Source organism: Gadus morhua, chromosome 20 (assembly GCF_902167405.1).
Source record: "Gadus morhua chromosome 20, gadMor3.0, whole genome shotgun sequence".
Taxonomy (NCBI): Eukaryota; Metazoa; Chordata; class Actinopteri; order Gadiformes; family Gadidae; genus Gadus; species Gadus morhua.
Genome location: NC_044067.1, coordinates 24264225 through 24288571, shown reverse-complemented (window position 1 = coordinate 24288571; position 24347 = coordinate 24264225). Strand labels below are relative to the sequence as shown.

At 44.7% G+C, this 24347-nt stretch overlaps 1 protein-coding gene across 1 annotated transcript in view; it reads right to left on the bottom strand.

The window, feature by feature from the left end:
- The window catches only part of frzb (frizzled related protein), a 49187-nt gene that overhangs the window by 15886 nt on the left and 8954 nt on the right, over positions 1-24347 (bottom strand). Inside the window, exons 3-5 of the mRNA XM_030343408.1 lie at positions 5565-5600; positions 5151-5201; positions 4818-4883 (exon numbers count right to left, since the gene is read on the bottom strand). Of these exons, the coding sequence (XP_030199268.1) occupies positions 4818-4883; positions 5151-5201; positions 5565-5600 (153 nt within the window). The remainder of the gene's footprint in view (positions 1-4817; positions 4884-5150; positions 5202-5564; positions 5601-24347) is intronic.

Genomic DNA, 24347 nt, shown 5'->3' with positions numbered 1-24347 from the left:
TCTAATAACCCCCACATTAGACAGAGTAAGGACAGAGGGTCTAATTGCTATTCTGGTAGCGCCGAATTGGCCTCAGAAACAGTGGTTGGCGGAGATAACGCAAATGCTTTATTCACAACCGCTGCAACTCCCGCTGCGCAGGGATCTGTTGTCCCAGGCTCGGGGGGAAATTTTTCATCCCCACCCAGAACGTCTGGCTCTCTGGGCTTGGCCCGTGAAAGGATGAATCTTACGTCATGTGGCCTGCCACAGAATGTTATAATGACCATCCAAAGCGTGAGGGCGCCTTCGACGCGTACTGTGTATGAGGCTAAGTGGCGTGTCTTTGAAGATTGGTGTACTTCCACTGATGAAGTCCCCTTCCAGTGTTCTGTTGATAGTGTTGATATTTCTACAGTCTCTCCTTGGCAAGGGGAGGGTGTCTTCTACACTGAAGGTGTATCTCGCTGCCATATCAGCATGTCACGTGGGTATTAACGCTAAGACTGTGGGACAGCATCCCTTGGTCTGTCGTTTCCTACGGGGAGCACGTCGTTTGCGCCCTGTGTCAAAGCCTATATCACCTGGGTGGGATTTGCCACAGGTGTTGGGGGCTTTATCGGGGCCTCCTTTTGAACCATTGTCGGAAGTGGAAGCGAAAACGCTTTCCCTTAAGACGGCGTTGCTCATGGCGTTAGTTTCAGCAAAACGAGTTGGTGATCTACACGCTTTATCGGTGCATTCGTCGTGTATGCAGTTTGGCTCTGCGGACTCTAAGGTGTCGCTGCGGCCGAATCCGGCGTATGTTCCTAAAGTCATGGACACGTCTTACTCGTGCCTTTCCATGGAGTTTAGAGATTTCTACCCACCACCGTTCACCTCTGAGGAGCAACGGCGGCTGCATACGTTGTGTCCTGTGCACGCTCAGAGCTTATGTGTCAAGGACTCTATCGTTTAGGAAGGCGGATCAATTGTTCGTTTCATGGTCTGGCCCTCACAAGGGTAAGCCTATCACAAAGTAGCGTTTATCACGCTGGGTTGTTGAGGCTATAGCTTTGGCTTATTCAGCAAAAGGGCTGGAGGCGCCTGTTGGTTTGCATGCGCATTCAACAAGGGGCGTTGCCACGTCGTGGGCCTTGTTTAAAGGGGTTTCATTGCAGGAGGTGTGCGAATCCGCTTCTTGGGCTTCACCCACTACGTTCATGAGGTTTTACCGACTTGACGTTACTGCGCCTCGCTTGGCTCACGCTGTCTTGAGTGTGACCTCAGGGTGTCCTCAGGAGCGTCCTCAGGAGCGTCCTGCGCTCCGCAGGACGCTCTGTCATGATTGGAATGGTCACGTATCGTTGAGGTTGGCCTGTCCGGCAATACGGGAGTAAACATATCCCATATGTGAGATACCTTACGATTGCTTGAAAGAGAACTTAAGGTTACGACCGTAACCCCGGTTCTCTGATAGCATGAGTGAGGTATCTCACCGGATTGCCCTTCTTGCGGTGAGCGAGAAGAGGTTGCTGCCTTGAATGACGCTGTACGCACGGTCAGATACTTATATAGGGGGCTGACCAGGGGTGCGTCAGACGTAGCCAGCCAATCATGGCTGGCGTAGTGATAAAGTGCTTCTGAGGGATACGCGGGGAGGCGCACCCATATGTGAGATACCTCACTCATGCTATCAGAGAACCGGGGTTACGTCGTAACCTTAAGTTTCTTGGTTCACTGGGGAAGGCGGGGCTGTGCACGGAGTCTCTGACCTCTGTAGAATAATTTGTATTATTGCATGCTCCCGAATGTTTTCATTTTTTATGAATGAAGACTCCCTCATGCAATAATGAGTTCAGTCTATAGTAGGCTAACAATGCTTATAGCGTCCTACGAGTACCCTGGAGCACTCGTTAGCTACGAGCGTTTTCACGACGTTCGTTACCAACGATGCTTTCGGGAAACGGTCTGAAAACTGTACGATGCTCGTACGACGCACTTCAAGATCCACTTAGGCTAACGATGCTTTCAGGAAACGAGCCCAGATCTGAGGGGTGTTCCACGAACGGAGGTTTAACAAACACTGAGTTAACGCTGAACTCTAGGTTGATTGACCCTGTGCCGACCAACCCAGAGTTTTCGGTTCCACAGCAGCGGTTATGCATTAGTTCAATCAACTCGGGGTTGGTTAACACAGGGTTGTGCGCGTCCACGCCAAACTTAAAAAGACGTGATGTATGGATCATGGAAACCCTGATCGATATGGCGAAACGGGCCGCTTATTTCAATGAAATGGAACTCCAGGTTCTCCTGGAGAGCTATGACGAGGAGAAGGACATTATCACAAGAAAAGGGAACGCTAAAACCTCTGGAACCCGGAGAACCAAAGCCTGGCAGCGGATCGCTGACCGCGTAAATGCGTTAGTTACACGTCAAAAGCATGATCCTTAATATTTGAGCCATGAATATATAAATATCCCAGTTAAGCATTCTTAAAGATCCTACCACATAACCCCTTTCTTCTAAAACAACATGTACTCCGATTGCTTCCAAGCGGTCAGAAGATCAAGTATAAAAATGAAGTATAAAAAACATACAAACTGGTAAGCTTTTCCCACCATCGTATTGGTATAAATTTAAATAAGCCATTTTTTTAAGGCAATCGTGAAAAGGCCGACCGTCGGCAGACTGGATCTGGCCCTCAAATTGTCTTGACCCCGGTGGAGGAGCTGTTAATAAACATAAATTCAGGGCGCCCTGGCATGGAGGGGGTAGGCCTACCTGGAGGTACCTACCACCTCAGAGAGTCATGGGCCATACCCCACACTGGTTGAATGTAGGTTTTTGTGTTTTCTTGTGGCCTATTTTAGATTTTTTTTGCCTTCGAAGTAACAAATGCAAACCGTGTGCTTGCCACAGCGCATACTATTCCAAATGTTTATTTTTTTGGTAACTGGGTAGAAAACCTAAAAGTGACAATACATAGACTTCACAGATCAAGATGGATCAGTGCTTGTAATGAGGCTGCCGTTAGGACTATTTTATTCTTTATGTTGTAAATGCCTCTCGGCATAGTAGGCTACTCAGACAATATTGCTCTTTGTATGATAGGAGGCCGATACAAATCTTGGATGGGTCATCTGAAACGACTGTGATGTGCTCAGCATCTCCAGCATTATAGCCTAGATAAAACTACCATTTGAAAAAAACGGAGGGCTACGCAAATAGTCTGGAGTGAACTGAGGCCAGGTCCTCGATTGGTAGTGTTGGCTATGTAAGGCTATTTAAATATATTAAAGATTTGCGCGAGAATCTATATCTCTCCACTCCAGCAAAAAGTCATCCAATATGCCAAGATGTCGAGCCGTGGTCTTATCAATCGCTCCCGGTGGATTGCACGTATAATTTGCGCTCTGATATCAGCAGTTCTCTCATCAAAAGGGCATGCCATTGTGAACACATGAAATCTGCGGTGAACGCCGGTTGAAATACCCAAAACCGGGTTATGTTTCAAACTTAACCTGCGCAAAACCTGGTCCGACCAGGTTTGATTCAGAGCATATGTTGCTATAGCAACTAACATACCGTGATCCTTTTGGAACGGAAAACCTAGGGTTACCGAAAACCCTGGGTTAACTTACCCGGTTATGTGATAAAACCGGCTTTGTGGAACACCCCACTGATCATCTCTGTTGCCCTTGGTTTATGCACTATTGCTTAATATTCATATTCATACTTATTACATTCATAATTATATTCCCGCACTACTCAGACACATATTCATATTTATATTCCCGCACTACAAATTCCACACAGTCACTTTACTGGATTGCAGTTATATGTAGCATGTTGTTGTTGTTGTTGTTGTTGTTGTTGTTGTTATTATTGTCGCTCTATGTTGCACCTTATGTTCTTGGGAAACGCTATTTCATTTCACTGTATACTGTGTATATGGCTGAAGTGACAATAAATTATCTTGAATCTTGAATTTCAGAAGCAGGGAGATTCTGTAAGAAAAATGTATGTCAAATTTGTCAGTTTGCCGTGTGTCTAGTCAATATATTAACCTACTCATTATTTAGGTTATTAATACAATTGTCGGGTTTAAATCGGGCTCGGGCCAGGCCCGAGCCCGACCCGAGCTAATGTGTTAATGCGTCGGGCCGGGCCGGTCTCGGTCACAAAGTGCACAGGCTCGGGTAGGGTCAGGCTTTTTATTGGCCTGATCTAAGCTCTGTCCTGTAGCACCACCCAAACAGGATGTTGGTTGCTGTTAAAGGATGTTGGTTTCTTCCTCAAAGTCCGCTGGCTGTGTTTTAACTTCACTAAACCCTTAAAGTGATCAGAAATTCTTAATTTATCTAAGCATTATAAAATGATTTTCCACAAACAACATTGCAATTTATGTTTCTAGGTTCAGGAAGTTTGACTTTATTGCCACCCTGGTGCTTTCACTGCCACAGTTGGATATAATTGGTCTCCCACACAGGATGTTCTTCAGCACCAACCAGCTGGATCTGGGTCTGGGTATTCCAGGTATTTCTACTTCCCCATCAAATACTGGAACTGCTTGTCAATAATGTTTCCCTCTCTCATCAGAATAAGAGAGTGGAAAGAATCCCTTGAATCCATTCTTCTTCGGGTCTGGTTAGTGAAGGTATTTTACATTTATACAATTGTAAGGTAATAAAAAAAGTGGCAGGTGGCTATTTCATGTTGCCATATGTTACCTGTCTGACCTACAATGAGTTGTAGGGTTAGAATTATTCTGTTGTGGTGGTTCGGGATAGTAAGGGTTGGGGTCGTGGAGGTTAAGGTTAGTTTGAATGGTAAGTGTATTGCGGAGATCACATTACCATAATTATAGTTGTTCTTTAGGTAAGTCTTCAAGCTCAGTCGAACTGTCTTACAGGTACATCGATCTGCTCACACACACACACACACACACACACACACACACACACACACACACACACACACACACACACACACACACACACACACACACAGTAGTAAATATGAGATAAATACCTAACTAAACTATACTATAATCTATTATTAGCCAACTATTAAGTAAGCAATTGATAGATTCTGCAGGCTAGTGGCTCTGGATGTCAGAAAGCTTTGAGCCCTTCGACATAAATGTGAAAAATAAATAAATAAAATGAATTAAGTGTTACGCTGGTCACCTTCATTAGGTCCTTTGCAGTGGAGGTTGTTGGGAAAGTCTGGACTTAATTCTGAAATGAAAAGGACGTTTTCAAACTGAAAGCCCTCAGATCACAGTACACAACGTGACGCTAATGCTACATACATCTACATACATCTAAAACTATAAAGACGTGCTTCGTAGCGTTAGCGTAGCATTGGGTTCGATATAGACATGCATCATGTTCTGATGCAGTAGCATAGCATAGGGTTAGATATGGACATGTTCTGATGCATTAGCGTAGCATAGTGTTAGATAGACATTTACTGATGCATTAGTGTAGCATACGGTTAGATATAAACATGTACTGATGCATTAGCGTAGCATAGGGTTAAATATAGACATGTACTGATGCATTAGTGTAGCATACCGTTAGATATATACATGTACTTGCCTGGGGCACACCTGGCTGGGTCCTGATAGTACGGATCTGGGAAACATAACAATAGTCATCATCAAGTATTATTTACTACTAACTTCTGTCTATATACATCAGTGGAGGGTTGGGTTAGGTTGTATGGGTAAGGTTTAGGTTACATGGATTACAGTTGAGGTGTATTGGTTAGTGTTGTGGTCAGGGTTAGGTTGTATGGGTTAGGGTTACTTAAGGGGGCAATTGCTCTGTCGCTAGTTTAGCCACTTTTTAGAGTTTAACACGGTTTTAAACTCAAGAAGTCACGTGACGTCTTAATCTCCATTGCTGGGTCATATGTACTTGTGGTTTAACCTGCAGCTGCGTTTTACCTTGATCTCAATTGCTGTCTTCAGAGAAATTCACATCAGACGCTAGAGGGCGTATTTTGTGCGTGTTAGTCTAATCTCGAAACTGACGTGGTTCTATGTCGTATACTAAGGCTTCGCCTTTTAAGGCTATCGCTATTGGGTTATCCCTAGGCGTGAGCCGTAGCACTGAAAAAATTGTAATCCCCGCCCACCAACAGCGTGAGCCTCAATTACGTCCGCGGGCCTCAACGACGTCCGCAGTTCGCAGACGTTCTGGCCGATGTTTCCCGCCATCAGCCCGTACTTCAGTGGGGCTGCGGCGGAGCCCGGGAGGCTCGGGGCCCCGGTGAAAACATTTATCCAGGTCACGAAGACAGAGGGTCTGACATACCGGGGTTACAGGGCGGTACCGCCGCTGGATCCCGCTCTGTGTGCTGTCTTTGGAGTGAAGCCGGGGCTCAGCGACCGCTGCCCCACTCCCAAAGACCAGCTGACGGCCAAGCTTACAGACAGAGCGCATCAGTGTATGATGAAGCAAGAGGCTGTTATGAATAACATCGCCCTGCTGGCGCATAACGTCTCCACCATGGCGGCTGACCCTCATCGTCTTGCCGAACAGGCAGTCGACTTGGCGAAAACCGCCGGTGTCATCCTCTGCCTCTGCTCCACCGGCGCGGTGGCAGCGGCCCGGACGGCGGCATGGCAGCACCTCATACAGAGGAACCTGTGGCTGCAGCAGACCCCGGGCATCCCTGAGCCGATGAGGCGACAGTTACTGGAGTGCCCCATCAGCCCGGACGTGCTGTTCGGGCCCCGTCTGTCATCTATGGTGGATGACATGCAGGCCGCTTCCGAGGAGGCAGAGAAATTCCGGAGACACGTCTCCCGCCATCCGCCTCCACCCGGGCAGCAGCGCTCCACTCCAAGCACCCATCGCCGCCATAGGCCCCCGGCAGCCACTGTCAGCCACCGCGGCTCCTCCTCCTGGCCCCCAGGCTTACCAGCCCCGCCCGCTTCCATCGCAGGCTGCGGCGAGCGGCCAGCGAAGGGCCTGGCCAGCGGGCTCATGGGGCTATGTCCCGCTCCACAAGCGCCGGTGAAGGGAATTACGGGGCGAGGAAGAGCTGGATTCTGTGAGGAGAGGGGGGAGCTGAGCCCTTGTTTATTTCACTCTTTAATTTTCTTGTTCTCTTTCATTTTGATTGATTTTTGATTACTGCAAATTAATTACCCCCTAGAGGGTCTCGGCCTCTCCCAGGAGGTCGTACGGACCATCCAGGGTGCCAGAGCTGACTCCACCAGAGCGTGGCTAAATGGGCGGCTTTCCAGAAATGGTGCACGGAGAGGGGTTGTGATCCCATCTCCTGCCCTTGGCCGCGTGTGCTCTCTTTCCTCCAGACACTGATGGAAAGAGGGCTGGCCTTTAGAACGGTGAAGACGTACGCGGCTGCTGTTTCATCATGCCACGAAGGCTTCGGGGATAAAACTGTTTTTAGTCACCCCTTAATGAAGCGCTTCCTAAAAGGTGTGAGGAGAGAGAGACCCGTGACGCGCTCTCTCACTCCGCAATGGGATTTAACACTGGTGCTGAGCGCACTGGTTAAAGCCCCATTTGAGCCTCTTGACCGGGTGCCCCTCAAGTTTGTGTCAGCCAAGACAGCTTTGCTGCTGGCCCCGACGTCAGCTAAGAGAGTGAGCAACCTGTCTGCACTCTCTGTAACCCCTTCTTGTCTTAGAATACAAGGGGACGGCAGTTCGGCCATATTACGCCCAAACCCGGCTTTTACACCTAAGAGTATTACTAGCTTGTTCAGATCGAGAGTCAAATCTCAACAGTTATTTGTGCATTACAGAGAACATTCCCAGGGCCTCCCCCTGACGAAACAACGGCTGTCGCATTGGCTGTGTGATGCTATCACACAGGCTTATGTGTCAGCGGGGGCAGAGCCGCCTGAGGAATATCGTCCTCTGTCGCTCTGCAAAGAGGGATGCCTATGGAGGATATCTGCACAGTCAGCAGCCTCCTGGGCTTCCCCATGCTCTTTTATTAGGTTTTACCTAAGAGACAGGTCGCGCCTCTCTATGACACACTCAGTTCTAGGTGCTTTGTCAGAGTGAGTGTGATTGTGTGACTATTCCCCTCGCATATTAAACAATGTGAGGAGGAGTCAAATATTCATGCTGAGAGCTCTTGTGTCTTATCAGACACATTGGAGCTGCTCGTTGATGACGTGCCGTTAGACGCATGACGTATGTTATGCTACGTCTGATGCATGATACTAGCGCGTATGTAGCTGTGTTTCTGGTACTGATCGGGACCAATGAGGCATGTGGCGCGTTTCCACTGCAGGGTGCGTTACGGTTCGGTTCGCAAAGGTGCGGTATGGATTGCGTTTCCACCGCCAAAAGTGGGCGTGACCCGGACTGAGCAGTACTTGTTTTGCCCTCGTCTTCAGTACTCCTCCGTTGGGGTACTGAGACGCCTGAAAGGGTGCCGGAGAATTCGAGCTACACACCCTCTCCGTTGATTGGTCGACAGAATCGTCACTTCCGGGCGATGAACATGTCGCGTAAAACGCTTGCTTGGGCGAACAAGGAGGTGGAGACGTTCCTCTGCATTCTTGGGGAGGAAGACGTTGTTTACGATGATTACGTAGCTGCCGTGGTGATCGACATCCGGCCTACCATAAAGGGTACTGTCGGCGATGGAAACGCGACCTCGGAACTGAGCTGGGCCATACCGCCCCCTCCCTACCGGACTGAGGCGAACCGAACCATACCGCACCCTGCAGTGGAAACGCGGCAATAGACTATATCGTGCTTCGCCCTTTAACCCAATAGCGATAGCCCTAAAAGGCGAAGCCTATACGACATAGAACGATAGTTACGTATTGTAACTCTAGATTCTATGAGTATAGGCGCAGCCTTTTAAGTGTCGGCCTCATTGTCCTTTAAATAGCTGAAGAAAAGCTGTTTATTGGGAGCAGAACGTCCACCGGCGCCCGCCTATATCTGCGAACTGCGGATGTCGTTGAGGCCCACGGACGTAATTGAGGCCCACGCTGTTGGTGGGCGGGGATTACAAATGTTTCAGTGCTACGGCTCACGCCTAGGGATAACCCAATAGCGATAGCCTTAAAAGGCTGCGCCTATACTCATAGAATCTAGAGTTACAATACGTAACTATCATTTTCAATATCATCCCACTGCAGACACAAATGGGCGTTCTCGTGTGGTGGGGGTTCCTGTTTAAGCAGACTGGAACTCCCCCTTCTTATTCTTCGTCGCCTTTCTCGCTGAACTGGATAAAAATGTCAAAGTTTACTGCTCAAAAACCACGTAAATAGTATTGTAAATAAACTTCCAAAGCTTTTCAAATCTTATTTGGAAAATAACTTCACATGGTGTGTCTTTTTACAATTTATTCGTTACCAGCATTCGTAGTGTTGATCAGCAGTGAAATAGTCCGCCAAAGACGTTGACGTCGCTTAGTAACCGAAGACGCTGGGGTTGACAAGTTACCGGACTACTACCCATGCAATTCTCACATACTATTGTTGTGGCTGTTTATATTCCCCCGTCCGCTCACCCGACGTCGTCATGTGACGTCATCCACTCTGCTATAGCCGGACTACAGACTGCACACCCGAGTGCTCTCATTATAATCTCAGGTGACTTTAACCATGTCTCCATTAAAAAAACACTCCCGAAATTCACCCAGTATGTGACCTGTACAACCAGAGAGGAGAAGACCCTGGACCTGCTGTATGCTAATGTAAAGGATGCATACTCCTCCACGTCTCTCCCCCCGCTGGGAAGATCAGATCACAATTTGGTTCTTCTGACCCCTTGCTATGTGCCTCTAGTGAAGAGGCTGCCTGTGACCACAAAGACAGTGAGGACATGGTCAGAGGACTGCTATGAGGCACTGCAGGGCTGTTTTGAGGTGACTGACTGGAATGTACTCTGTGAGCCACATGGAGAGGACATTGATGGGCTTACTGAGTGCATTACGGACTACATAAATTTCTGTGTGAACGGCATTGTCCCAGCAAGGACTGTGCGTTGTTACCCAAACAACAAGCCTTGGGTAACAAAAGACATCAAAGCTATACTCAATAAGAAGAAGAGGGCTTTCAGAGGTGGCATCAAGGAGGAGCTGAGAGACATTCAGAGGGACCTGAAGGCCAAGATCAAAGAGGCTAAGGACGGCTACAGGAGGAAGCTGGAGAGGAAACTCCAGCAGAATAACTTGAGGGAGGTCTGGAGTGGTATGAGGACCATCATTGGTTTCAGACCAACTAGCAGTGGAGTTGATGGTAACGTGGCTAGGGCCTATGAGTTAAATCTGTTCTTCAACAGGTTTGATTCTGCAGCCCCGGCCCCTGCTGGCTCTCCTGTTGACTGTCTCCAGACACCAGTGCTTCTGACCCCCCCTCCTCCTAATAGCACCTCATCCAACTGTTTGATCCCCTCACACCCATCCCCCACTCATCACTCCTCCTCTGGCTCCCATGCTACCTGCCTTCCTCGCACTTTGGACTCCAACTCTCCCCCTCCCCAGTCTGCACTGTTTACACCTCTTCATGTAAGAAGACAGCTGAGCAAACTCCCCTCCGGTAAGGCTGCCGGCCCTGACGGTGTCAGCCCACGGGTTCTCAGAGCCTGCGCCGAACAGCTCTGTGGAGTGCTTCATCGGGTCTTCAACATGAGCCTTAGCCTCCAGAAGGTCCCTGTGATATGGAAGACGTCCTGCCTTGTTCCAGTGCCTAAGAAGCCGCAGCCCAGTGGTTTCTCGGACTACCGACCTTTGGCACTGACGTCACATATCATGAAGACCCTGGAGAGACTCGTCTTGGAGCAGCTCAGGCCTATGGTTAAGCCGCACTTGGATCCCCTCCAGTTCGCCTACCAGCCCCGGATTGGAGTTGAGGATGCCATAATCTACCTGCTGAACCGTGTCTACGCCCACTTGGACAAGCCAGGGAGCACTGTGAGGGTCACGTTCTTTGACTTCTCCAGTGCTTTCAATACCATCAGGCCTGCTCTACTGGGTGACAAGCTGACGTCGATGCTGGTGGATCCCCCCCTTGTGTCCTGGATTGTGGATTACCTCACTGGCCGACCACAGTAGGTGCGCTTGCGGCACTGTGTGTCGGATACGGTGGTCAGCAACACCGGGGCCCCACAAGGGACTGTCCTTTCTCCGTTCCTCTTCACCCTTTACACCACGGACTACAGCTACCAGACAGTCTTGCCATCTTCAGAAGTTCTCTGATGACTCTGCTGTCGTTGGTTGTATCAGTAAGGGTGAGGAGGCTGAATACAGGGCTGTGGTGGACAACTTTGTCTCATGGTGTGAGCAGAACCACCTACAGCTCAACTCTACTAAAACCAAAGAGCTGGTGGTGGATCTGAGGAGATCTAAGACACCAATGACCCCAGTTTCCATCCAGGGTCATAATGTGGACATCGTTGAACATTACAAATATCTGGGGGTGTTCATTGATAACAAACTGGACTGGACTAAGAACACGGAAGTCCTTTACAAGAAGGGACAGAGCCGCCTCTATTTTCTAAGGAGGCTCCGCTCTTTTAACATCTGCCAGACTATGCTGAGGATGTTTTATGAGTCTGTGGTGGCCAGTGCTATTCTGTTTGCTGTTGTGTGCTGGGGCAGCAGACTAAGAGTAGCAGATGCCAACAGACTCAACAAGCTGATCAGGAAGGCCAGTGACGTTGTGGGGTTGGAGCTGGACACTTTGACAGCAGTGTCAGACAGGAGGATGCTGTCGAAGTTGCGGGCGATCCTGCAGTATGGCTCTCACCCTCTCCACAACGCTGTGGTCAAACAGAGGAGCTCCTTCAGTGAGAGACTCATTGCTCCTAAATGCACCACTGAGCACCACAGGAAGTCATTCCTGCCTGTGGCCATTAAACTCTACAACTCCTCCCTCTAAAAATCGGACAAATTACTATTTAAATAAACACACTATAATTTATTCTTTCACTCTTAATTTTCATTGCTATTTGCAATGTGAATGTTGAATTGTAATTGTAATTGTAATTGTAGGTTGTAATTGTGGATATAGCCCACTGGGAGATGCCCACTTCTTACTTTTATTTTTTGTTTTGTTGTATTTTGTTTATTTATTTGTTTATTTATTTGTTTATAATCTTGTCTTTTCTTCTATGCTTGTCGGGTATTTGTTTTTGTGTTTCTGTTGTATGGAGCGCCTGGAGCGGCAATTTCCCCCCGGGGATCAATAAAGTATTTCTAATCTAAACTAATCTAAGTGAACGGAGCGTTCCACGGCATTGAGAAGACCCGTGTAATAAAGGCCTATAATATTTCTGTTTATGGCATAGATTTCTCCTCAGATTAGGCCAATAAAGCAATGATAGCAAAAACAAAAAAAACACAAACGCCCGATCAAAGGCCCGGCCCGACCCGGCTCAAGGATAGTGGTGGGAAATATCGGCGGGCTGGGTCGGGTCAATCAAAAACCCTCATTGTTTAACATGAATTGGCTAAACAAATGACCACTGTAGCATATTTAAACACAATTCAAATTGTGCAAGGAATTATTTCCATTGGTCATTCTGACCGGGGACATTAAGAAATTTCGGTCTTCCTAATTTTTTTCCCGGGCCAATGACCGGTAATAACCGGACAACGGAAACTCTGCTATAAACGGACCTAACTTTCACCGTCAACACCGAACCCGATTTTCTCAAACAGAAGTTTCAAAATAAGATCTAGCAGTAAGTACGGGTAGCATAGAACTAACGTTAGCCAAGCCGGGGCTCCATGATTGCTAAATCTAATGAGAGGTAAAATTGCCATTAACGAAGGGAAGCATAGTATGCCTTGCGACTGTGCTCCTCAGTATGCCTTGCGAAACCCAGGCTGTTTCCCAAAGTGAAGGCTGCAGCCTTGCTAGGACGCGTCCTTGCTAGTCGCGTCCTATGGAGATGAGACTAGAGTGCTAGCTCGAGTGCTTCCTAGCGTTTGTAACGTCGGACTTTGGGAACGACTTGGTAGTGTGGAAGCGCTTCCGCTTTTTAATACTGCGTGTCCGCTTGTAAACACATGTGCGCTTATGAATAAAACATGACAGCAATCAAGCTGATCGATATTTATTTGACCACAACGCATTAGAATACAAACAGTTTAGAAATAAGCTGAAATCTACCAGTTCAATAGCTTTGTGCAATACCTGTTGGATAAAGAATGTAACTAATATAAATAAAGTTTTCACGTTATAAATTCTAATCGGAATTGATTGAAAATGAATACATTATTTTTGCATACCGGTATTTGTTTATGTCCATTTTATATATGTGCGGATGGAAGCATATTCAATGTGTTTCAGTGTCATGGCAATCATGGAAATAATATGTTAAATATGCAAATAATGTGTTAGATCTGCAGTGATGGGCTTGTGTCACACTTCCACATTGTGCTTTGAACTCAGTAGTCGATTATATTTTGACTTGCAGAATGCAAAATAGACCACAGACACCTAGTTTGCAGAGTTAGGTAGCCCCCCCCAGCCCCCTCTATACCACTGTGGTTCACACTGCATGAGTTGCATCCTGTATTTACCACCTCCTTATAGAAGATGCATATTATATTATATATTCATTATTTTTTCAAACAAAAGTGAATGTTTCTTTTGTTTTTTTTATTGTTCATCTGATTATTTTATGCCCTCTGTTCAGAGAGCAGAAACATTTTCAGGAAGAGAAATTGTTAAATAAAATAGGTATACAAAACATACATAAAAACCCATTTATCTAAACATAAATAGGTATACATAAATAATGTAATCGTGAGCGAGTAAATTGACATTGGTGACAGTGGTGTTTAACACCAGCTACGTCCATGCAAAATATAGCAACGTTTCATTAAGTTGCAAAAACGTTTGAAAAGTGGCACAGGTCTTTAGGCTTGATTATTTGCATTAACATGATGAATCTATAAAAAGCAATACGGCACAAAATATTTCTGAAAACTAACTTCACTTCATTCGAACGTGTACTGCTCTGCCATTTTCAAGAACCCGCCCAGTGAACGCAGAGGATTGTTGGTAGTTTTGGCTCGTCTAGGATGCAGCGATGCATCCTTGAAAAATCTCGGAATTCTCCAAAACAAAGGACGCAAAAATGGCGCGGCTTTCTAGTGTCCTCAACATTGGAACAGTGCTTGTCGGCGTTCTATGACGTAGCGTCCTTAAAAGGGCGGCCGTTGAGCATGCATCCTTGACATTGGGAAACAGCCCCAGTATGCCTTTCGAAACCCATGCCATGTTCCAATACCCGTACTATCCGTACTTACTAGCCAAATTTTGAGTATGTAGTACGTTCCAATTCAGATCCGGCGAAAAGAAGTATACTTCAAGGACCCGGATGTCGTACTCAAAACGGGCTAATCGGCCGTTTCTCAATTCGCATACTTGTGCGTGCTCGTGTGCTCGTGGACTCGTGAAACGTCATCAGTCGTTGCCCGAGCACTGTTCCAATTCGAAGCACGCATCAAGCGAGTACTGTCGTAAAACCCGGAAGTGTTCTTGATGCATGCTCGATCTCGCCGTTTCACCGGGGACTCTCTAAATCGACGCCACTTCGACCTGAGCGGGACTTTGCATCCTACGTCACTCGCTATGGGTTTGCATGTGTGCGCGTAGCCGTTTGTCTCAGGGATCTGTGCACGAACTCCCTTGCACTACAGATTACGAGCGTCAGTGTCGTACGCGATGGAGGGTGGGTGACATTCCTACAGTCTGTGATGATAGGCTATATTTCTACAAATGACTTACTATTACTAGCGATTAACATGACGAAACAATACGAACTAAGCTAACATTAGACTATAGCCATACCAGATAACGCCATACCAGCTAACCCTAACTATTTCTATTAAACTCTGAACCATTTTGCAACAGGCAACTGTGTGTTGGTGCGTCTTATTGCTTCCCACGTCTGCGTCTGCATCTTTCCAACTCCTGGCTAATAGTTTCAGCTTTTGTAATGTATATCAGAAATGATCACCCTGTACCACACTGCTGACTTGTTGATGTTTTGTGAGCACTCACGCATTTCTCTAGGTATCTTAAGTTTCCTACTGGAGTCATCAAAACTTTTGACTTTGTTATTGTAAGAAATATTGTGTTGCAAAAACACTTTGTGTCTTACCCTTAGCGTTACCCTAACCTTAACCCCAGTAACATTTCTTCATCATAAACTACAAGTTACGCAAAATGGCATACAAACATCCAGTCCAATATGAAAGAAAAAAGCTAGCTTCATTAAGGAATCGAACCCCTTATCCCCGCGTTAATGAGTTGTTCTCTGACCACTAACCCATCAGGTCTTAGTACGTGCGATTCAAGAGTTAACCACTTGACAATCTTTAAACTTCGGTTGCCTAGAAATTGTAAAGACAGTGATGTGTGTACATTGTGCGAGTATCCGTCACTCGCGATGTGTGTGCAGTCCAAAATGAAAGAAAAAACCTTGCATCACTAGGGAATCGAACCCCCAATCATCAGTTGGTCGTTGGTAACTGTAAACAAAGAGATCGCATTTTGTTTAACTGCTAACTAACAAACGGGTTTATGCGTTCACTGAACAAAGATTATGGAAATAAAAGACCACTTTTCCATCAGAAAAATAATCAGAACCGTTATTACCAAACCATAGACACTAAAGCCAAAACCTTTCTCACATGCACACCCATCGCGAGTGACGGCTATGCGCACACATGCACACCCATAGCGAGTGACGTAGGACGTAAAGTCCCGCCCAGGTCGAAGTGGCGTCGATTTAGAGAGTCCCCGTTTCACCGAGCATGCATCGGAGGTGGCTCGTGTGTACTTGCAACCGCTATAAATCCCAGGATGCATTTAGAACTCGCAGCAGTAGGCCTACGATGGCGGACAATATGGAGAAGACGCACAACTATAGCTTAAGTTACTCTCTTAACTTATATTTATATAATATATAATATAATAATAATAATAAGAAGAATAACTAGAACTGCAAGCAGTTATGCAGGGGTCCAAGAAGTGTGCATTTCGCCGGCACACCGCGACAAGAAATGTGCATTTCGCCGGCACAACACGAAGCATGTGTTCAAAACGCTACCCTGAACCTGTGGATACAAAGGATTTGACTGTGGTAGGAGTAGCGAGAAGTCAGTGTAGCGTTTTCGCAGCGAAATTTTGTAGAAGATATACAATTTCCTCGTTTATTGCGCCCCCTAATGGCGAAATATTCCGATTTTTTTATTGAACGCCATGAAGGGTAGCACCGACATGTGTCTCAAATTTGGACTTGATCCTATGTCTAATTCTGGATTTTTTTGGATTTTTGATTTTCCACGTCTAATTTAGCTAATAAACCAATATTCAAAACGCTACCGTTTCGTCGTCGAAGGTCGGATCAAAAAAGAGTTACATGCATTCTTTGCGTGTGCGTCTGAAGATGTCGTGTGCAAAGGTTTGTGTCGATTGGTCAAGAAATGTGGGAGGAGTAGGGAAAAAACAGTTTTTCGGTTTTTGCGATTTTGCCGAAAATTTTTAGTGACGCAAATGGGCGTGGCCTATGCCAAAAGTTGCAGCAGACTCCAGTGCATCTGTGTGTATAAGGTTTTGAATGTGAGAGGTTTGGTGTGGGAGTTATAGCCCCAAACGCGTATTCCTTGGTATAGCGCCACCTATGCCAAAAGTTGCAGCAGACTCCAGTGCATCTGTGTGTATAAGGTTTTGAATGTGGGAGGTTCGGTGTGGGAGTTATAGCCCCAAACGCGTATTCCTTGGTATAGCGCCACCTAGTGGCCGGCGTGTCTGGATTTTGTTGTCTGCGTAGTCCGAAGAGACCTGGATCTAGTCATGCAATTGGCGTGTCAAAACCATTTACGGTTTGTGCTGTGGGCACACTTTTAGGGGGGTAAGAATAAAAAGAAGAAAAAACCTTACAAAAACAATAGGGTTCCAACCTGTTGGCTTGGACCCCTAATAATAATATAAGATAATAAGTAAATATATATAGATAAAGTCGTGTGTGTATAGCTTATACACATGACAGGACACGCATATCTTTTCAATTTGTATTCATTCAGAATATTTACATAGGCCTACTATTTGAAAATGAAAGAGGCTGGGATTTTGTTTTATATCATTTGTTTATACAGTTTCTCAATTCCTAGCACGCGTACTACGGACTCGATGACTTGCAAGCACGTACTTGGCAAGTCTGTACTTCAAGCACATACTTGCGAGCACGCGAGTACGTACCTGCGATTGGAACAGCAGCGGACTCGATGACGTCACCACCTCTGCTCGTCCGTTAACTGTGCTACGGCCTCATTTAGGCATATACTACTGAACAATATAAACAAATGATATAAAACAAAATCCCAGCCTCTTTCATTTTCAAATAGTATGTAAATATTCTGAATGAATAAAAATTGAAAAGATATGCGTGTCCTGTCATGTGTATAAGCTATAGGCTACACACACGACTTTATATATATTTATATATTATCTTATATTATTATTATTATCATATTATATACATATATATATAAGTTAAGAGTAACTTAAGCTACAGTTGTGCGTCTTCTCCATATTGTCCGCCATCGTACTGCTGCGAGTGCGAAATGCATCCTGGGATTTATAGCGATTGCAAGCACACACGAGCCACCTCCGATGCATGCTTGGTGAAACGGCGAGATCGAGATTTTGGCTTTAGTGTCTATGGGTTGGTAATAACGGTTCTGATGATTTTTCTGATGGAAAAGTGGTCTTTTATTTCCATAATCTTTGTTCAGTGAACGCATAAACCCGTTTGTTAGTTAGCAGTTAAACAAAATGCGATCTCTTTGTTTACAGTTAACAACGACCAACATGATTGGGGGTTCGATTCCCTAGTGATGCAAGGTTATTTCTTTCATTTTGGACTGCACACAAATCGCGAGTGACGGATACTCGCACAATGTACACACATCACTGTCTTTACAATTTCTAGGCAACCGAAGTTTAAAGATTGTCAAGTGGTTAACTCTTGAATCGCATGTACTTAGACCTGATGGGTTAGTGGTCAGAGAACAACTCATTAACGCGGGGATAAGGGGTTCGATTCCTTAATGAAGCTATTTTTTATTTTAAGCTTTTTTCTTTCATATTGGACTGGATGTTTGTATGCCAATTTGCGTAACTTGTAGTTTATGATGAAGAAATGTTACTGGGGTTAAGGTTAGGGTAACGCTAAGGGTAAGACACAAAGTGTTTTTGCAACACAATATTTCTTACAATAACAAAGTCCAAAGTTTTGATGACTCCAGTAGGAAACTTAAGATACCTAAAGAAATGCGTGAGTGCTCACAAAACATCAACAAGTCAGCAGTGTGGTACAGGGTGATCATTTCTGATATACAGTACAAAAGCTGAAACTATTAGCCAGGAGTGGGAAAGATGCAGACGCAGACGTGGGAAGCAATAAGACGCACCAACACACAGTTGCCTGTTGCAAAATGGTTCAGAGTTTAATAGAAATAGATAGGGTTAGCTGGTATGGCGTTATCTGGTATGGCTATAGTCTAATGTTAGCTTAGTTCGTGTTGTTTCGTCATGTTAATCGCTAGTAATAGTAAGTCATTTGTAGAAATATAGCCTATCATCACAGACTGTAGGAATGTCACCCACCCTCCATCGCGTACGACACTGACACTCGTAATCTGTAGTGCAAGGGAGTTCGTGCACACATCCCTGAGACAAACGGCTACGCGCACACATGCAAACCCATAGCGAGTGACGTAGGACGTAAAGTCCCGCCCAGGTCGAAGTAGAGTCCCGGGCTGTTTCCCAATGTCAAGGAAGCATGCTCAACGGCCGCCCTTTTAAGGACGCTACGTCATAGAACGCCGACAAGCACTGTTCCAATGTTGAGGACACTCGAAAGCCGCGCCATTTTTGCGTCCTTTGTTTTTGAGAATTCCGAGATTTTTCAAGGATGCATCGCTGCATCCTAGACGAGCCAAAACTACCCACAGTCCTCTGCGTTCACTGGGCGGGTTCTTGAAAATGGCAGAGCAGTACGCGTTCAAACGAAGTGAAGTTATATTAGTTTTCAGAAATATTTTGTGCCGTATTGCTTTTTATAGATTCATCATGTTAATGCAAATCATCAAGCCTAAAGACCTGTGCCACTTTTCAAACGTTTTTGCAACTTAATGATACGTTGCTATATTTTGCATGGACGTAGCTGGTGTTAAACACCACTGTCACCAATGTCAATTTACTTGCTCACAAGATTACATTATTTATGTAGGCTATACCTATTTATGTTTGTGTTGAATCGTTTTTTTTAGGGTCAGCCCAGCAAACGGAGGCTTTTGTGCGCCTTAGGGTGGCGCACAAACATTTGTTTACCGGTGGAAGGGATAGTGCCACTATCCAATGTTGTAAAATTAATGCACAACCGATCATTTGCAATGTTTGTAATTTTTAATGAACGTATATAATTGTATTTTATATGATATACTTATGTGTTCAAAGCACTGGTAGATTGTAGGCATATATGAATGAATGAATCAGATCAGTTAAATAATATATCCAAATAAATACACGTTTATCATCTCTTTCTTTGTATTTTTCCCCCTGCATAATAGTAATCAACCGTACTGTAAATGTGATGCATGAATTAAGTTCTCAGACAATTTCACTTAGTTTTATAAAAATTGAATGGATTTTCCTTTTAATAAAGACAATTCGATCAACCACAACAAAGCTTTTGTGACTTCCCCAAAGAGGCTCCATGCGAAGGACACATGACCGCATTTCATAACAGACAAAAGTCAAATAAATATCGATCAGCTTGATTGCTGCCATGTTTTATTCATAAGCGCACATGTGTTTACAAGCGGACACGCAGTATTAAAAAGCGGAAGCGGAAGCGCTCCCACACTACCAAGTCGTTCCCAAAGTCCGACGTTACAAACGCTAGGAAGCACTCGAGCTAGCACTCTAGTCCAGTCATACTCAAGTAGCGGCCCGCGGGCCTTTTGTGGCCCGCGGGGTGTCTATTAATGGCCCTCGAGCTGTTTTGAAAAGTTTTTTTAATTATAAAAAAAATAAATAAAAAAATCGTGCTGGGCCCTCTTATTTTGAAACCGCGCGCCGCGATCTCAATACGAGGCTGGGGGTTGCAACGATAAACAGATAGCACTCCAGCCCACAGACCGCTCCAGCCCTCCCAAACTCGAGGCATACAGTCCATCTCAGCAGCAGTCAAGGCCGATTTAGGGTTGTTTTAGACGCAGAGACGTAAGCACGTAATTTACACAAGGGACTTGTTTTAGACAAGTTTTGATTTACGGTTCCTTTAAGGTTCCTTAAGGATTGCGCGTGTTGCAAGGGGATTCTCCGCCAGAACAGTAGGGGGAGCAACGAACGAATCTGTGGGCGTGGAAGTGGAAATCGCTGGCTTGTTTATATTTATAATTATCATAATTCGTTCTTGTGTTTTCTTCTTCTCCTTCTTCAAAATTCTTCATTCGCTTCTGTCACAGCCTTTTAAAAATGGCGCTATTATGCTGTAAAACCGGAAATGTGAGACTCCTGAAAGGATGTGGTTAGCTGGCCAATCACAGTCTTTGCAAGCTGCGTAGGGCCGTAGTGTTTTAGTCGCATAGTCAGGAATTTTGGCCGACGCACTTAAGCACGTAAGGGGGGATATTTTACCGCGCAAGGGGGGGTTATGTATCTTACGTGCTTACGCGTTACGTCTAAAACAGACCATAAAGTCTAAAATATCGGCCTCAGTCACACGTATACCGACCGGCCCCTTGAGTCACTGAAAAAAAAATGTGTGGCCCCTCATCATTTCTACTTGAGTACCCCTGTCTCATCTCCTAGCAAGGCTGCAGCCTTCACTTTGGGAAACAGCACCGCATCTATGAAGGTATTATTGTAGCAAAAGTCTTTAGCACCTGTAACTGCAGAATTTGAATGCGTACACTAAAGTCACAGTAAATTTGAAGTCGTATATATTTATTTTGCATGTGTACTCTAAAGTCACAAATGTGTAACAGTACATTTGTAGTCGTAAAAAAAACAAATATATTTTTTATACCATTGTAAACACAAAATAGGGTCTACGAGTACGCTAATCTGTGTTACAGGTGCACAAATCCTTTTGCTACAATTATTGCAGCGCAGTTGGTGCAAAACACATTCGCACACCCGTGTTTCATAATCTGAGAACATGCCCAAAAGGTGTGCATTCGTAAACCCAAATTTGAACAAATACATCAGAAGTTGCACATCAGTGAACGCTATGTTAATTCAGCATTTTAATGAGCGAGCACAAAACCATTTTACAACTGCTCGAATCTGCTCCTGCAAGTCTCAGCTGTGGGTTTTTTTGCAGGTTGTTTTGCAACACCCCTAGGTGGTAAATGTGTAGCAAAAGTATTCGTATCCGTAGATGACAGAGCGTCCGTGAGCGGGACAAAATAGTCCCGCCCATAATTTCCTAATCCAATGAAAATCGCCGGCAGGGATGCATTTCTCAAATTACACTGGGACCCACTGCGTGCCAGTCATGGAGCTATAAAGATCGCAGCATACCCAGCGCGGGATAGGCCTACGTTTCTTTCTGGAGAAGTGAAGAGGGCGTCCTACTGAACGGAGATGGGTATCCTACATTATGTTAAATGAAATGATTTAGTTCAAGTGAATTGAATTCCCTCCAAAGTATTTCATTAACATGCCGCAAATGTCCTTGAATGTATTTTAATGGTCGCCATAATAACATAAATTCAGAAATGTTAATGCAATACTTTGGGGAGAATTCACTTAGTCATTTAATTTTACATAATGTAGGATACCCACCTCCGTTCAGTAGGACGCCCTCTTCACTTCTCCAGAAAGAAACGTACCCGCGCTGAGAATGCTGCGATCTTTATAGCTCCATGGCTGGCACGCGATGGGTCCCAGTCAAGGACGGTTGGTATAAATGGGCTAAGCCCTCTTACAGTGAAAATAAAAAAAATATTATTAAAAACTTAAAACATATTGTTTTAAATGTTGGTAGAACCTAAAGGAGCAACAGCACCAAAAAGTGACCCAGGATATATATATCTTCGTTTTTTTCCTGTGAATGGGCTAAATGTATTCAGCCCAAGCGCAGTAGCGTAAGCTTCCATTGACGTTTGATTGACATATGCCCTGACACGCCCCCTTCATATGCTTCCCATTTGGGCTAAATTAGTTTAGCCCAAAGGCTGACCTAGCACAGTAGCTACAGTACAGTGACCTTCGACTAATCCAGGCCCGGTTCTACGGGGGTGCATAAGCATGCATTGCACCCCCCAAAAAAATGTTTGCACCCTCAATAAAAAAAAAAAAAAGTTTTTTTTTATATAAATATGATAAAAATAATAAAATACTTGCTAACAAAACAAATTGTAATGAAACTTTTGACAATTTCCATTAAATACCGTTGAGATATGAGCATCCAACATCACTCTGACCGCTCAGTGGTGATCTATTTTTGTTGCCGGAAGCAATTTCATTCGTTTATATGATTAAAAAGACAAACAAATCACAATCTATTGTCAATTATTATTATTAACAGTACATTTTACTAGTATAACCGTTGTATAAAGCAATATCACACTCGAGGTCGCAATGTTGTCTGTTTGTCGCTCTATATCAGCGCTGCTGTGATTGGCCGCCGGCTGGCATCGTGTGTCATGCCGGCGTCGTGTGCAAAATGCACGCACCCATATAGTTATCTATGGTGCGCACGGTAGTGACGTTGAAATTCTTCGGCAGCAACAGTTATATATCTGTTGGATATCCAATACATCTATTAAATGTATTATGTTCATAAGAACCCATATTTATTTTTATTGTATTTATTTACAATCGTGTTAACTTTAAGAGTATTATACTGATTACTTTTGTTCAAAGTTCAAAGTCTGAAAGTGTTCTTTCCTTGTTCAGCTAAAATCTGTTTTATTTTTAAGTGGCAATGTACAATTATTTGTTATGTCAAATATCCTGCCACAATTTATAAAAAATAAACGTTATTTTTGAATTGCAGTCACATGTTTTTTTTTTAGTGTAGAATTCTGTTCTTTTTTACACCTCACACATCACACATATCAAAAACCTATCTCATATTCAAAGCTATCTAAGATATCAATAAGCTAATGTTGCAGCTGAAATGTTCCAACATGTCAGTAGAACTAAGCAGAAGTGCTTGTCTATGGTAGGAAAGGCCTGTGTGTAAAAAAGCGAAGTCTGAACTGAAGCTGGGTAGCTGGTTTTAGTAGGCCTATAGTACTGGTGCACCCCCTGTAATCTCAGATGCACCCCAAGGCATTCTGTTCTGGAACCGGGCCTGGACTAATCACAGCACAGTCAGTAGCGCAAGTGCAGTATGGCGGGCGTTAGCATGAAAATTAGTGAAGTGGATTATTTACTTTCTAATCGGTTTTCTTTAATGTCTTTGGAGGAAAAATTGGAAGTGAAAAGATTGGGGACACATCAACCAAACGATGTACAGATTTACTGCCAGGAGTGCGGTCAGAATATGGCCTGTAATAGTGCATTTGTAAGCGGGTCAACTACGTTTCGTATCGAAACATTTAAAAAGCTGTCTAAATAACCCAACATGACGTGACAAGTGTGTAGAGATAGTGGCCCCTCTCCAAGCTGCATTTCAGCGACAGGCAGTAACAATAAGGTTCTCTAAGGAATCGGAAATGATCTCATTTAATGTTGCATACAACATTGCCAAAGAGGAGTTGCCATTCTCAATTTAAATCCGAAATTATTCTCATGAAGAGAAATGGATTAAACATCAACCCGACGTATAGCAATGAGATGGCAAGTGCACAATTCATTGCAGTAGGCCTAATGGGCGACACCTTAAAGCAAAAGACAGCTGCGGACGTCGGAAACGCCACATAGGCCTACATGTCCTTCATGATTGACGGCGACACAGACGTCTCTACCAAAGAGTGTGTGATCGTCTACAGCCGCATTTTGCGCAAAGGGAGACCAGTCAGCATTTTAATTGTGTAATACTTTAAGCACAAAAAAAGTTTTATTTTGCTTAATGGTTTAGTTCGAAATGCTCGATTTCAGCTCAGTGAAGCACTTTAAACACCTTATTTTTCTTCTATTTATAATTGTGCTTCAAATAAAGACATGCCTTTCTCTACACCTTAATCTTGTTTAAAAATCATTCACATTATATGAAAGTTATGAACAGAGATATAAAGGTGACCTCATGGCGTCTGGAGCCCTGTGAAGTATTGATAAATGTAATGCATTCTTTAGCCCACCCACCGAAAATCACCACCAGCCGTCACTGTAATTTGAGAAATGCATCCCTGCCGGCGATTTTCATTGGATTAGGAAATTATGGGCGGGAC